This window comes from Oryzias melastigma, linkage group LG8, assembly GCF_002922805.2.
Source record: "Oryzias melastigma strain HK-1 linkage group LG8, ASM292280v2, whole genome shotgun sequence".
Classification (NCBI taxonomy): domain Eukaryota; kingdom Metazoa; phylum Chordata; class Actinopteri; order Beloniformes; family Adrianichthyidae; genus Oryzias; species Oryzias melastigma.
Genome location: NC_050519.1, coordinates 7,225,725 through 7,241,638, shown reverse-complemented (window position 1 = coordinate 7,241,638; position 15,914 = coordinate 7,225,725). Strand labels below are relative to the sequence as shown.

At 39.3% G+C, this 15,914-nt stretch overlaps 1 protein-coding gene across 4 annotated transcripts in view; it reads left to right on the top strand.

Moving 5' to 3' along the window:
• si:ch211-278a6.1 (SRC kinase signaling inhibitor 1) overlaps positions 1–15,914 on the top strand; it is a 120,278-nt gene that overhangs the window by 81,788 nt on the left and 22,576 nt on the right. For all 4 annotated transcript variants that reach the window (XM_036213181.1, XM_036213184.1, XM_036213182.1 and 1 more), the window contains 6 exons: positions 8,498–8,693; positions 9,177–9,188; positions 9,552–9,847; positions 13,280–14,085; positions 14,189–14,290; positions 14,684–14,811. In XM_036213181.1, coding sequence (XP_036069074.1) covers positions 8,498–8,693; positions 9,177–9,188; positions 9,552–9,847; positions 13,280–14,085; positions 14,189–14,290; positions 14,684–14,811 — 1,540 coding nt within the window. The remainder of the gene's footprint in view (positions 1–8,497; positions 8,694–9,176; positions 9,189–9,551; positions 9,848–13,279; positions 14,086–14,188; positions 14,291–14,683; positions 14,812–15,914) is intronic.

Below are 15,914 nucleotides of genomic sequence, written 5' to 3'. Positions count from 1 at the left end.
AGTTTCTCTAAATTCAGACACATCAATCTATGTTTGACATTTCTATATTTAGACTCGGTAAAGTAGATTTTCACACCACATAATGAAGTTAATTCAAAGAATATATTTCAAAAAGCTATCAGGTTTGTCATTTAAAACTAAATAAAAGAAAAACACTTTATTATCTGCTGCAAATGTCATGTGTCAAGGCAGCAGTTTAGTTATAAAATTTCATGTTGTGCCCTTGAAATATTAAAGCCAGCTCATTAATGTTTATGACAGATGGGCCGCTGATCCTTCAGGCGGTTAATGGAGCGTCCTGACCCTCACCAAACATGTCAAACAGCATCCGATTTGACAAGAAAATAGGCTTTCGGGAACAATTCTGCTCGAAAATGTGCTTAAAATCGGAGGACATGGGAGAGATAAATTAAGATTTTATTTGACGGGGTCGCCAGGAAGCTGATTACAACAAGGTTGTAGTTTTGATCAATTGCAAACAGATTTAAGATGACATTTAGTGGAAGAAGTTGTTTATTTGTGTGCATGTTTCTGTGTTTATTTGTGTAGAAACACTGTTTTTTGTGTTTGCAATCATGAAAAAAGACATAGTGGAAGGAGTTTAAAGCAACTTTTAGCCTCAGGTCTGTTGTCAGGCCATCTTCTACTCTGTTTTTCTGAGATCATCTTGTTCCCTGTTTGCTATAACGCTTTTTTCTGGCTTTTCTAAGAGGAGTGTTGTTGGAAAAGTCTGAATGACTCTCTAGGAAAAGGTTTTGGTGGCAGGAGACACCAGTATACCTGCCTATTTCCAGCCATTTATCAATCTGTACAGCTTTCCAGATGCATGAGCAGATGGTGTCTTTGCATATATTATTTACAATTTAAAATGACTGCGGAGAGACGTTTTTATTTGGTATCTAATCTGAAATGCAAATGTGGAAATCGCAGTTTGGAAAATATTGTAACAAGGTAAATAACCTGTGGACATATATGAAAAAACAGCAGGTGTAGGACTCCTGAACAGAGCGCTACGCTGGGAATTTATTCTATTGTTAAGCAGCACATTGTTCAGAACAGTGGTTCAAACCCCCTAAACAACCAGACAGCTTTATTTACTCTACTGCAGTTAGAAGACATTTACATAGATACAAAAAGCTTAGGCAGCAATAAAAGAACAGTAAAACATTTCAGTTAATTGAAAATCCTAAAGTGGGATTGCAGCATTTAAAACAATTACAGGCAACATGAATTATTTTATGAGCTAAGGATATTTTGGAAGAGGGAAAAATGCATAAAACTGCTTTTCTTTTTCTTTTATCTCATTTAGGATTTGAACTTTTTAAATAGATGCAGTCTGTGTTACATGAAATGCCTTTAAAAAGGTTGTCAGATTTTAACAAAAAAAGATAAAACTTTTTATTTGAGTGTTTTTTAGAGAAATGTGTCCAAACAATTTACAGTTTGTTTAGAGCTCTATCAGGAATACATCCCCTAAATATGAACTATTGGCTTTGAGAATAAAATATTTTATGTAGGATTTTGCAATTTTTAGCCAAAATCCAAAACCCTGTGTTGTTTTCTGCACAGTGACAATAGTTTATTCAAATTTTACCTCTGAGTTGTGGGGCGGGACCATTGGCACGGAGCAACCCCATCCCCTCTTCCCCTCGCCGTTACTCATAGCTCTCTTTTTGCAGACTCTCCTGCTAGTCATTCACATCCGTAACCTAACATTACTGATGCAACAAATATAGCTAAAGATGTTGGAGCTTACAGTTTCATACCAGGAAAACAAAGACGTACGTGGATCGAGTCGTCTACAAGTGGATACATCAGGATTGGATTAGATTGGATTGGATTGGACTAGTTTAGATTAGATTAGATTAGATTAGATTAGATTAGATTAGATTAGATTAAATTAGATTAGACTAGTTTAGACTAGTTTAGATTAGATTGGATTGGATTAGACAAATTTAGATTGAATTAGACTAGTTTTGAGGGGATTAACTAGATTAGATTCGATTAGATTAGATTAAATTTGATTAGATTAGACTAGTTTAGATTGGATTGGATTGGATTGGATTGGACTGGAGTAGTTTATATTGGATTGGACTAGTTTAGTTTAAATTAGATTAGATTAGATTTGATTAGATTAGATTAGGCTAGTTTAGACTAGTTTAGATTAGATTGGATTGGATTAGACAAATTTAGACTGAATTAGACTAGTTTTGAGTGGATTAACTAGATTAGATTCGATTAGATTTGATTGAATTTGATTAGATGAGACTAGTTTAGATTAGATTGGATTGAAATAGACAAGTTTGGATTGGATTAGATTAGATTAGATTAGATTAGATTGGATTGGATTGGATTGGATTGGATTGGATTGGATTGGATTGGATTGGATTGGATTGGATTAGATTAGATTAGATTAGACTAATTTAGATTAGATTAGACTAATTTAGATTAGACTAATTTAGATTGAATTAGACTAGTTTTGATTGGATTAGACTAGTTTTGATTGGATTAAACTAGATTAGATTAGATCAGACAATTTTAGATTAGATTGGATTTAGATTAGACTAATTTAGATTGAATTAGACTAGTTTTGATTGGATTAGACTAGATTAGATTAGACTAATTTAGATTAGATTAGATTAGATTAGACTAATTTAGATTAGACTAATTTAGATTGAATTAGACTAGTTTTGATTGGATTAGACTAGTTTTGATTGGATTAAACTAGATTAGATTAGATCAGGCTACTTTCGATCAGATTGCATTGGATTAGACTAGTTTAGATTAGACTAGATTGGATTATATTAGACTATTTTAGATTAGACTAGATTAGATTGGATTGAATTGGATTCGATTCGATTAGACTAGTTCAGATTAGATTGGATTAGATGAGTTTAGATTTGATTAGATTAGATTAGAAATTGTTTGTTTCATGCATTTAAAGCAAGAATAATACATAAACAATCAACAAAGTCATATCAAACACGGAATAGTTAGGCATCAAAATAAAGATTGCTTGAAAGGAAGTGGGAGGAAGAGAATTTATATAATCCCATCTCTGATCTACCTTAACATTTTCTTTACATTAATTATCATTATCTGGTTCACACCTTCTAATCAAATATTACCTTACCAACACAGATTCAGGTCATTAAGAATACATAAGTATCAGTAAATCACACGATTATTCAAGTAGACATTACACTATTTCAGAATTCATCATGTCATATGCAGATCAGTTATGTGCATCTTGTTTTTCATATGATGGAGTAGAACAGGAAGCTTGTAGCTCGCACATCGTTTTTTCTACGTCACAAATATGATCTAATTTTTTTGTCTGTTCTTGATTCACAATAATTATTAAAACGTATTACTTAAAAACGCAATTTTAGGATTAATTTTCTTATTATATGTCCTCCATCATCAGAAAAAATCCACATGAACATGTTAGCACCAAAAACATGATTTTTATTTTAGTGAAAAGATAAAATGTTGTTATTTAACATTTAAATGGATTTGTTTAAATATTTCTGTTATCACTTCTTGAGCGTTTCCTCTATTAATAGAAGAATGATTATTTTCAGGCAGCTGCTCAAAATGTGTTTGTTACTTTGGCCATTCAAAATGTAATAAATACTTATTTTTACCAATTCCCCGGGTTATAATTAGCTTTCCCATTTCGACAGAGTATGTGTGACCTTATCACAGTCAGCTGGTGAATCCAAATACCAATAAGAAGCAGCATCTTCTGTAACTAAATTAACATTCTCACACCTACCGTGTTCCCACATAAACACCCATCATCTTCCCCAGTACATGAGTCTGGCTGTAAAAGTGACAATTCATTTTTTTTTTTTTTGCCGTGGTTTAAGTGAGTCTTTCTTGGTCAGTCTTGGTTGCCTGGAAACAGCTCGGCTACAATCCATATCCAGTATTACTGCTTTTTTCTTGTTTAGTCGAGCAGATTGTCCTCCTATAAGAATATTTATTGCCATATGTTTCTGTTTATGAAGCTCTATAGGGATTCAGAAGATGTCCATCAAACCTTGTTAAAGGAAATTATCTTCCTTTTTTTTTTTTTGACAGAGAGACCAGAAGGTGTCTCGCTGCAGTTTATGGCGCCCCCCTCATCAATACCGCTGGCTGCATTGCTGCTCGCTGTGGTCAATGTTTAGATAAACGACCCTATTAGAAATCATGGTGGGGATTATCTGTCAGCACCACGGCTTCCATCTGTGCTCAAACGTTGTCTTCCACCACCATCTCTGGACTCTGTGTGGGCGCCGGACTAAATTATGCACGATAGTGTCGAAAGGGCTGTAACAATACATTAGGAAACCCTACAGGAGGGCTGTATATCAACGTACAGCACATGCGATAGCATACAGTGGCTGTAAATGTAAAGAGCATATCAGCAATAACAGAGGGGAAGGTCCCGCCTACAGTTTAGTTACAGCTTCCTGTAAAAACAAGCCGAGGCTGATGTCTGTGATTAGTCTCCATACATTAAACATTTTACCTTTATCATCAGTTTTTGCTCTCCAAAGCTGATAAAAGCCATTCCTCAATGTAAGTCAGAGTAAATGAATCCCCCACTTGTAAGAATACTTTGTTCTTACAAGTGCAATTCTGTGAAGTTGCTTTAAACGCCACAAATCGTGCGGCCTCCATCAGAATTCCGCTGTGATTCTCCAAAATTGAGAGTGCTGGGATTGCTGTCGGCTGCAGGTACGACACTAACTACATCGCACGTTTTGTGATGACTTCAAAAGAAAAACTGATCCCCTAAGTATTGAATTCATTGCCTCTGACAGTTTCTGCAAGTACTGACAAATAGAGAATGGCTGCGAACTTTAAATGACATTTCTTTGTTCTTTAAGAAGAACCCTGCTGAGTGTAGCTGAGGTGCAGAGCCTTGTGGAAACAAAGCATGTATTGTCAGTATTTCTTATGTTTGAAGTGCCTGTATGCAGTTTGACATGAATAATAATAATATATTGTAAGTCATTGTTTCATTGGGTGCAAATGGGAAACTAGAGTTGAAAATCTGCCACAAAAATATTGACAAAAGCAATTGAAATCCACTGAACGTTAGAGTTGTTGCTACTTTTTATTTTAATGTAAATAATGCCTATTGACTTTGTATTAGAATACTTTGATTGTTCATATTTTTTAATAATTTTCCAAAATCATAGATGTGTAGCAAAAGATGTATTTTGTCTTTTTTTTCTTAGCTATCGTCTTCCTTTGGTTATTTTTATATTTCAACGTTATTGATGCATATCTCCTAGGATCACAGTAGTATAAGCACACTAGTATTGTTTGCTTATGAGATGCCAAAAATGGTCCGTCCTACTTTTTGACCGTTTTCTCGTGATAACGATATCTACTGTCTCATTATCACGAGGAAACAAAATTTGTTTTCTTGTGATAATGAAGAATATACTGTAGCGTCCCGCCCTCTCTTGAGTCATTGAGATGTAATCTGTTTAAGTCTTTTTATTCATGATCAGTGCAGGCTGTAACCAACACATAAATCTTCCAATTGTAGCCTCTGTGTTTGTTCCAAAGATTTGGCAGCCGGTTTGCCTTTTATTAGAGACAGACGTCTGTTTATTTAGACGCTAAATAGAATGAGCGTTTCTTGGCTATTGCTACCCCGGCTCACAACACAAATACCATAAACACCCAGCGTCTAGACCGGACCGGACCGGTACGATATCTTGAGCGTTTCCATTATAAAACTGACCCACCAGGCTGGACCAATTTGTACCATTTTTGGTTGTAGGTCCATTAAAAATATAGAATAGACCAGTTAGGATCTGTCACATGATGAAATCTATTGATTGGTGGAAAGGTATGACGAGAACAGCAAGTGTCCGACCAACGCTTTTCCTGATTCAAGATCCAAACCCGAGTTTCAGCTTGCCCTCTCTCAGTGGGTGGAGTGCTCCTGCCTCACGTGGAGGAGTTTAAATATCTTGGGGTCTTGTTCTCGAGTGAGGGAAGATCGAGGCATGAGTTCGACAAGCGAATTGGAGCAGTCTCTGCACTGGTTCGTTGTGGTGTAAAGAGAGCTGAGCCAGAAAGCAAAGCTCTTAATTTACCGGTCCATCTTCGTTCCAATTATCACTTATGGTCATGAGCTCTGGGTCATGACCGAAAGAACGAGATCCCGACTACAAGCGGCTGAGATGAGCTTCCTCTATAGAGTGGCTGGGCGCTCCTTTAGAGATAGAGTGAGAAGCTTGGTCACCCGGAAAGAGCTTGGAGTTGAGGAGTCAGTTGAGGTGGCTCGGGCATCTGGTCTTTATGCCTCTTGGACGCCTCCGTGGAGAGGTATTCTGGGCATTTACCACTAGCCTGAGGCCCCGGGGAAGACCTAGGACACGCTGGAGAGACTATGTCTCTCGGATGGCCTTTGAATGCCTCGGATGCTCCCAGAGGAGATGGAGGAAGTGGCCGGATAGTGGGAAATCTGGGCATCATTGCTTAGACTGCTGCCCCCGTGACCCAGTCCTGGATGAGCAGAAGAAGATGGATTTGTCATCTTCTCGGTTGTATTCTTTTTCACCTCCCACAATCCTCTTGCAAAGACTGTTAAATTCTTTGCGTTCAATCCCCTTATTCGCGGGGGTTAGGGACCAGAGATACGCCCAATATGGAGACCCGGTGCAGTTGCACCGTTACAGCTAGGTCATCGGTCTACGCTCCACAGACGCCTTGATGGTTCAGCACTCAATGAAACGCTCACTTGAATTGCCCCGGACTTTTCTAAACCTGCCAAAAGCGGACCGGCCCAGTCGGGACCGCACCGTGGAAACACTGCATAACAAACACCTGTTAGACCCAGCGATTATTGGAGACCACGCCAATTAGAGATGGGTCACAATTGGAAGATATACAGCACATCAACAACTCTCAAAAACAGAAAATGAATCACTCTCCAATTTCTTTTTTTTTTTTTTTGGTCAATTTTTGGAGCAGCTGTCTGTCATTTTCGGCTTCTGTGGTCACACAGCTTGGTATGTAAAATTTGTTCTCCATTTTCGACCCATCCTCTGGGGGAGTGGTGAGCTGCAGACACAGCCGCACTCAGGGAACCTTTTTGGGTTTGACCCCCCCAATCCAACCCCTTAATGCTGAGAGTAAAACAGGCAGGCATTGGGTCCTACTTTTAAAGTCTTTGGCATGACTCAGCGAACCTGTGTTTTAAGTAAAAAAAAAACAAATCCAAACAGGACTAAAATTAACAAATTGCTGCATCATTAAATAGCAGTACAATTTCCATGTTGGTATATTTTTCAAGTGTACCATGTTAGAAGAAAATTCAAGATTAAAATGCTTCCCTTCTCCCTAGAAAGAGCTCGTAGCCATATACTGTATAATATGGCCACTTCTTGTTGAAATGCGCCTCAGGCTGCATGTTCATAACCACAGATCTTTGTCCTCAGTATAAAAGATCAAAGATTTGGGCAACAAGTGAGCATATTCATCTGAGCAATCCCTTTATTCATGCCTTTTTTCTCAGAGATGGAGAGAAGAAGCTTACGGATTAATGAGGCAGTTGCATCCAAAGGTATTCCCCCCCTCTAATCTTCTGCCAAGACAAGCAAATTGAAGATTTTCGCTTAATAAAATCTCAACACCTCGGCCAGATTATTTGACAAAATTCAATATTGAAATTAACCTCTAACTGTGCCTGTATTCTTTTTTTTTCGTTTCTGTAGCCCTGCATGTTGCTTAAGCTGCCTTCCATTAATTAAAAAGCACATTAATAAAAGCCACAGTAGCTCCAGTGTGCAGCCCGACTCAAGCAGAGAAAGAAAGAGCTGACAACTGTTGTGTTCATGCTTCAAAGACGGCCAGACAGGCACCGCAAACTGTTCAGCAGCTAAGACTGTATCTGCTTCTTCCATTGAAATAATCAGCAGACAGCACTCTGGGAGCTCATTACAGCGCCTCCGAGCAGCAGGAAGTGCTGCAGCGGTGGGGAATCGGGGAGCTCAGTTCAGTCAGCCCAGCCCCAGCTGCATTACCAGCCTTTCGCTGGAAGAGGCCTAAACTTAGGCCGGCAGGATAAACCTACAGTGACAGCCTGGGAGTTGCGAGGGCTTCTCTTTCTATCCCACGAGCGCTCATTTAAAAGTTTGAATGTGCACAGTCACAAGAGTTTGGATGTGGGTGGTGTGCAAAGGCGAGTAACCCTGGTGTAACTTTTCCCAGGCGGCGACGCCGCTTCAGTGTGGTTATTGCTTCTCCATCAATGGTGAATTTGTAAAGAATGTGCAGCTTCATTCATGAGATGCCATATGCTGTGATGCCTGTAATTCTTGGTGAATAGCAGGTCGCTAATGGTATTGTCAAGGTCTGGATAATCTTGTCAAGTGTGTCAGTGTGTGTTCACTGTCTCCTCCAGTAAGCCTTCCTCCATCAGCCCTGTCAAACATATTCATTCTGCCTCAATTCCTCCTTAAATTGTTGTCTTACTCCGCAGAGTCGCAGTCCACGACATTCCCAGTCTACCCAGTCTGGGCTTGCCGACCAGGCCGCCAAGCTCTCGTTCGCTTCAGCCGAATCCTTGGAGACCATGTCGGAGGCGGACATTCCCATCGGGTTCAATCGGATGAACCGCTTTCGTCAGAGCCTGCCACTGTCCCGCTCCGCCAGTCAGAATAAGCTCCGATCTCCAGGTAAAGATTAAAAGCAATCCTGGCAGGCTTAAGTTGTGACCTGACGGCGGGAATCGAGGCAGATCTCGCTTTATTTAACGAAAAAAAGTTAAATGCTTCACTTAAAAGAACAGGAAGCAACAGAAAACTGTTTTTTATAGTTTCTAAACAATGCATGCCTTTTTCTTAATTTAATTCAAATTTATTTCATAGTAAATTTTTGTGTTCAGTCATACAGGATTGAGAATGTTATAGTGTAAATGCAAACAGAATGAGCACAAATTTGGAATAAACGCCCCTCAGGTGGATAGAGAGGATTACTGTGAAGCGAGAATATTAATTAGAAGTTTAGTCAGAGGTGAAATAACGGATTTCCTTTATCCTCATTTCTCTGCACTAACCAATGTCTGTTTTTTCTTCTCTCCCCAACATGTTTTTTCATTTGCAACTTTTAATTCTCAATCTCTTTCCTTGTCTTTTTTGTTTGTTCCGTGTTGTTTGAAGATGAATTTTCAGGTTAGTCAGGCATTAAACCTCCTAATTTAAAACTCAACGGTTAGTCTATATTTCTGTTAGTTGGGGCCATTCTTTAGTTTTGTTACTTCAACAGTCAAATTTGAATAATTTGTTATATTCAACCCATGTATTATAACACCTGCTCTCCCCTCGCCCAAAAAAGACGTATTGATCTTTGATTATTCATGCCGACCTCTGATGATGCCATTTATTATTTAGATCTTGTAGAAGCAGAATATTTGAATCATACCTGATACATCAGCTTTCAAAATGAGCCCCAGGAATCGACAGAATAGTTATTTTTTCCCCGTCCGCTGAGGCCAACGATTCCTGACTCAACCACCTCTCCTTGTTCTTTTTTAGGCGTGCTGTTCCTGCAGTATGGAGATGAGACACGCCGGGTGCACATCACCCATGAGCTGAGCAGCCTGGACACGCTGCATGCTCTCATCGTGCACATGTTCCCTCAGAAGTTGACAGCGGGTATGTTGAAGTCACCCAACACAGCCATCTTGATCAAGGATGAGGCCCGTAACGTCTTCTACGAGCTGGAGGACGTCAGGGACATTCAGGATCGGAGCATCATCAAGATCTACCGCAAAGAGCCCATCTATGCCTCTTACACTGGTGCTGCACATCTGGCTAACGGAGACCTGAGGGTGAGCCGAGGGGAGGTGGGAGGGGAAGGGGGCCACACAGTGGACTTCTGCAAGTTAAGTGTTTAATGCAGGGGTGTCAAACTCAATCGCACAAGGGTCCAAAATCCAAAACACAACCTAGGTCGCGGGACGAACAAGATAAACATTTACTGAACACTCTTCAGTAACTTTATACAGTAACTTTTTAACATAATTAGGAACTAGATATATAGCATTACCTGCAATAAGGCTAGTGGGAATGCTGTAAGCTGAATTTGGCTGGTAAAGATGCTAGTGCTAATAGCTAAAGATGCTGAAACACAGAATCTAGTAGCTGAATACGCTGATAGCTGAAAACACTAAAGTTAATAGCTGAAAACCATGTAGCTAATAGCCAGCTAAAATATTAGCTAAATACCTAATTAGCATTAAAAAGACCTACATGTAAGTTAGCCAAAACAGCTAACATGTCGCTGAAATGTTAGCTAGACTTCAAAATATCCTAAAAAACTGAAAAAAGCCTAAATTAGCTAAACACGTAGCTAACACGTAGCTGAAATATTAGCTAAATTTCAAAATCCTTTGAAAAAACGGAAAAAGGGCTAATACAGCTAGTGTGTAAATATTAGATTAACTGCAAAACAGACTAAAAGAGAAATTCCTAAATTAGCCAAAACAGCTAAGACGTAGCTGAAAAATTAGCTAAACCTCAAAATAGCTTAAAAACGGAAAAAAGCCCAAATTAGCCAAAACAGCTAGCATGTAGCTGAAATATAAGCCAAACTAAAAATAGCCTAAAAATCTTAGTAAATAGTCCAAAAAGCTAGCAGAATGCCACATTTTAAAACTTTAAAACATATTTAAAATGTTTAATTATGAAAAAAAATTACATTTTTAACATAATTTTGAATACTAAACAGACATGAATATTATTCCAGAATAAATCAACTTAAACTTTAATTAACTTTCAATATTTTACTCTCCATAAAAATATATTTTTGTCAAAATTATACAAATTAGAAATAAGAGCAAGATAAAATTGGACCTTTAATAACAATAAAATAAAAGGATGTGGAGGGCCGGATAGAATTACCCGGAGGGCCGCATCCGGCCCCCGGGCCTTGACTTTGACAGATGTTGTTTGATGCATTGTTTGGGAATGTGAGCGTCTTTTGCAAAAGTGACTTTGACAGGCCACTACCATGTACCCAGGTTAATAATTTTAAGGGAATTCCCATCGGACATGTTGTTTTGGAATTCTTAAGTAGGCCATCTGTTTCTGTACAAAACTACACAACTGCATCGCCTCATAAAGCACATTTTAACATTGAATATATTTCTGCATCAGTAAAAATCAAGCAACCCTGAGGGAAAACCTTTTTTTTAATTATTTGATACCAAACCCTGCTTGCCATCTGCATTATTCACAAAAATGCTGGGAATATAACGACTAATAATCATGCATGGAAGGCAGAGGAAAAGCACTGTGTGCACTCGCTGTGTTGTTTTGCTCCAGAATGTCATGTTTGCAACAGTACATGCAGTATATCAGAAAAAAAATATGTAAATAAACTAGCTGACAGCGAACAACGGGCTGGAGAATCCCATTTGCATTTACCCTCATGCACCAATTCTTACCAGACAACACAAGGTTGAGTTTTTTAGGCAACTCTTGAACAATATTTGCTCATGTGAATTTCATTTTTATTCACATTTAAGAGCAAAAAGGTTTTTTGTTTTTTTTTTTTGCTCGGACAGAAATTTCCAGCTATGTATGAGACGGGGATGTTTGTCAAAAATATATATATTTTTGCTTATTTGGACTTTTTTTAAACTAGAAAAGTAACAAGAGAGACGTTCAATGACAGCAGGAAAAGCAACAAAACAAACAAAAGAAAGATTTAACCATGAATGTCTACAGAAGAACAGAAACTCAAAAATAGGAATTTAATTCTTAGTGTAAAAGTATATTCTTCTCATTTGAAATCCCACTCCAACTATTTTTTTTTTGCTATTGTTAAATCATTCCCAGTGGTCGACAAGTCAACAGCTAATTTAATAGTCGATTAGACGTTACTTTATATAATATGGAGTCAGAGTGTAGTAAAGTTGAACAAAGTTGTGAGCGTTCAGATCCAAAAAAATGCACTTTTTTCATTATTTGAGTCAGTGAGACCAAAACTTGTTTAAGGGGCCGACCTCATTAGAGAGATAAGGAATATACTTTCCATCAAACTCATTTTGACAGGTGACCTTTGACCCCATGTACCCCATAATATATAAAATTGATATTAAATTGATACATCATCTTAAAGGGGCGGGGCACCTGTCAAAATCAGTTTGATGGGTGGTGTAGGGTCAAAGGTCACCTGTCAAAATAAGTTTGATGGAAAGTATATTAATTATCTCTCTCTTATTTGATTTAATCTTGTTTTAATCACAGAATCTAATGGTCAGAATTTGCACGATTCATTAAAATTAGTCGACTAATCGGTAAAAATAATCGGTGATTAGTCGACTTATAAAATAATCGTTTGTGGCAGCCCTATTGATATGCATAATCAACCGCTTGAAACTCCGCGCTAACGCTACCGGACCGGACCGGTAATTATTGGTGACATCAACCGAAAGTGACGTCCGAAATATCAGACACAATTTTTTCATAACTATCCGTTTGGAGGGCCAAATGAAAGGGATGGGAGAAGGGCTAGGCTAGGACATGTACTTAACTCTTTCAAATGAAGAAAACAGCAAAAGGGAAGAGGGAGGGCGGAGCATCAACTCATACTAAGGATCTGAAGGACTCCATTAGCCTGCGACCCAATTGCCAGGTGTAAAATAAAAATCAAAAAATAAAATTTAGTGTAATTATACAAAATATTGTGAACCTGTTACAGTTGCAGCCTTACAGTTTTGAGCCAGATGTCAGCTTAGATGAGGAAAATGAAGACGTTAATGGATCTATTTGTCTGAAAGTGGATGCCTCAGAATTATGGTGGAAAATGGAGACTTTGGCCTGCTCGTGTCAGTTGCTGTTCTCAGTTGTCACAATCCCGAGCTTTTTCAAACCACTGGTTTTCTTCTGCTCTTGCAATGCAATTTGAAAAAATAAATACTCAGAAACATATCTTTAATCTTAAATTACTCTATACATTTCCTAACTTGTGAGAAAAATGCAACAAGAGCTTGTAAAAACACCAAAAACATGGGTCTTTAACAAATAGTGAAGTCTACTTTGAGTTTTATATTAAAAGTAACCACTTAGAACACAAAGTTTACTGATTAAATAAGAGAAATAGTATTCATAAACATATTTTTGTCTATTTTAGTTACAATAATAATGAGAAAATCTCATTTCTGTCACACCAGTTGACTCATTTTTTCCATTTCTTTACATAGAAAACAAGAACTCTGTCCTTAAATCTGATGCTAACTCATCTTTGTTCATTTCAGAGAGAAATGGTGTATTCCTCTCACGACTCCTCCCCGACACGCCGCCTTAACACCCTCCCTTCGTCTGCGTCCTCCGGCTCTCCATCCCGCTCGCGCCTGTCCTACAGCGGGGGTCGCCCTCCATCATTGGCCGGGTCCCATCCCCAGCATGAGCAGCCCAGACACCCTCATCATCCCTCAGCCGGTCATGGTGCCAACGTAGGCCTTACTCCTTCACCTAGTGCCATCCTGGAGCGCCGTGACGTCAAGCCTGACGAAGAAGTTTCTGCAAAGAACAAGTCCCTGTTGAAGAACGAGGGGTTGTACGCGGATCCATACAGCTTGATGCACGAGGGCCGCCTCAGTATTGCCTCCACCCAATCGTTAGCTGCAATCGGAGACCCCTTTAGCTTCCCCGCTTCCACCGGCCTTTATCGACGCGGTTCTGTACGTTCCCTCAGCACCTACTCAGCCGCTGCTCTGCAGGGGGACCTGGACGACTCTCTCTACAAGCCCGGACCGTCGCTGTACTCTGACACATACTCCTCTGCGACCCTGGGCATGGGTTTTCGCATGCCGCCCTCATCCCCGCAAAAGATCCCTGACATGCAGCTGAGAGAAAGGGACCCATACTCCAGCTCGCCCAGAGCATCACCAGTCAGGCAGACGTTTCGCAAGGACTCCTCTTCCTCCGTGTTTGTGGAGAGCCCAAAGTCGAGACCAAGCTCCGGATCTGACCCTTTGTGCCTCACTGGACCTGGGGACGGCAACAGAGGCATGTCGGGTTTTGGTCCTTCTTTATCTGGACAAGATATGGAAGCCAGCAGGTCAGTACACGCCAGTTTGAATCTGAGACACACAATTCGGAATAAAAGATCATCTTTTGCTTCAAATATCGGTTGTTACTTCACTTTTGTTTTTTTCTTGCAGGGATCATCGCCTGGAGCGCATGGAGGCTATGGAGAAGCAGATAGCCAGCCTGACGGGTCTGGTCCAAAGTGTTCTGACCAGAGCGCCAGACAGTGACAGCACGTAAGACCCTTCATTATGGCCCATTAACCCTGTCCAAGTCACAAATACATCTTCAGCTTTGACACATAGGCAGGAATATTGACAGGAACCGCAGCAAGCTATTATCAGAGCCATTATCAAGTCAGAGCAGTGAAGTGGTGCACTACCTTGTGCAAGCACAGCACCAAGTAAAAAGCACTAAACACCAGCTGGAGGCCACAATACTATTGACCTTACCTAATTCACAGACGTATGTTAGAGAGCTTTGCAGCAGAGGAAGTCAAAGTATTCTTCTTAGTGATTTTTTTTTGTAGCTATTTTCGATGTTGTAGTGGTGTCATAATAAAGTATCCGGAAGTGTCGCTGTTAGCCTGAGCAGTGTAATTGCCTTGCCCTGTGGCGGTTGATCCTCAGATGCGGCCTGCTGCGTCTCTGCATGATGGCGGGCTGCCCTCCAGACCAAGGGACGGAGTTTTCACGGCCATTACCTTTCTCTTCCAGCGAGAAGACCGAAACCAACAGTGACGGCTCCGCCACTGGAAGTGAGTAGAGCCCAGTAATTGAGAACCACGAACCCGACTGTTACTAACACTGCTGTTCCTGTTCTGGTGGCTGCATTCTAACCGTTTTCCTTTGCCCTGCTAACATCTCCCCATGAATCCACAGTGTCCAACACTGATAGTGATCTCCTGGTGGTTCACTGGACAAACATGCATGTTTGTGGGCTGATGAAAGAAAGACTTTAACAGCACCCCTGGTTCTGTTTTACATGTTAGAAGTGGACACTAACACTTTTCGTTGTCTACTTTGCAGTGAGTTGTGAGTATTTGGTTGCAAGGCCAGAAATAGGCATGAGTATGAGGGAGCAATGCCGAGTCTGTCTCCCCAAACGTGATGGCCCACAAAAATCCAAAATTATCAAAACAAATGAAAATGATTAAAAAAAACAGACAAAAAACAATAAACAAGAAAATAAATAAATAAAGGAAACAACAACAAAACACAAAAATAAAAAAAGACCAAAAAAACATAAAAATGGACAAATGAACAGACAAATAAATAGATATCTGTTTATGGATATCCTTAGCCCAGTAAACATAGAGGCTAGTGTCAGGAGGAGCAGTCAACATAAAACTTAATCAGATATATCAAAATAGATCAAAGGAGAAGAACTGGTATGATGGTTTTCTAAGCATTTTATGGGTTTGATCAAATATTGCACTCTAAACTCACACCTGGACTTGCCCCACTACCACAGATATTCTACCAGCACCCATTGACTGTATAAGAGAAATGGAGTGAGTGAGTATGATGCCACCTAAAGAAAACGAGTTAAAGTTTAAATATTTAAATTATTTTTCAGCTTTTAAATACTCATCAAAACATTTGGAATCATGACATTGTTGCTGCCTAAAAGTGAACCAGTAAGGAAGTTCGCCTGAGCCTCCAAACTGTCTCTAAATTTGGGCCTGGTCGTAAACAACAAATAAATCTCAGCATTCATTCTCTCTTTCTTCTTTTTTAAAAAATTAAAAATAAATGTAACAAGCAGGAAAATTCAGCACAGGTATAATTTATTGATTTGGATAGATAAGGTGTAAAAAGATCATCTATTTTTACCAGCTCATTTATTTAAAGAAAATCA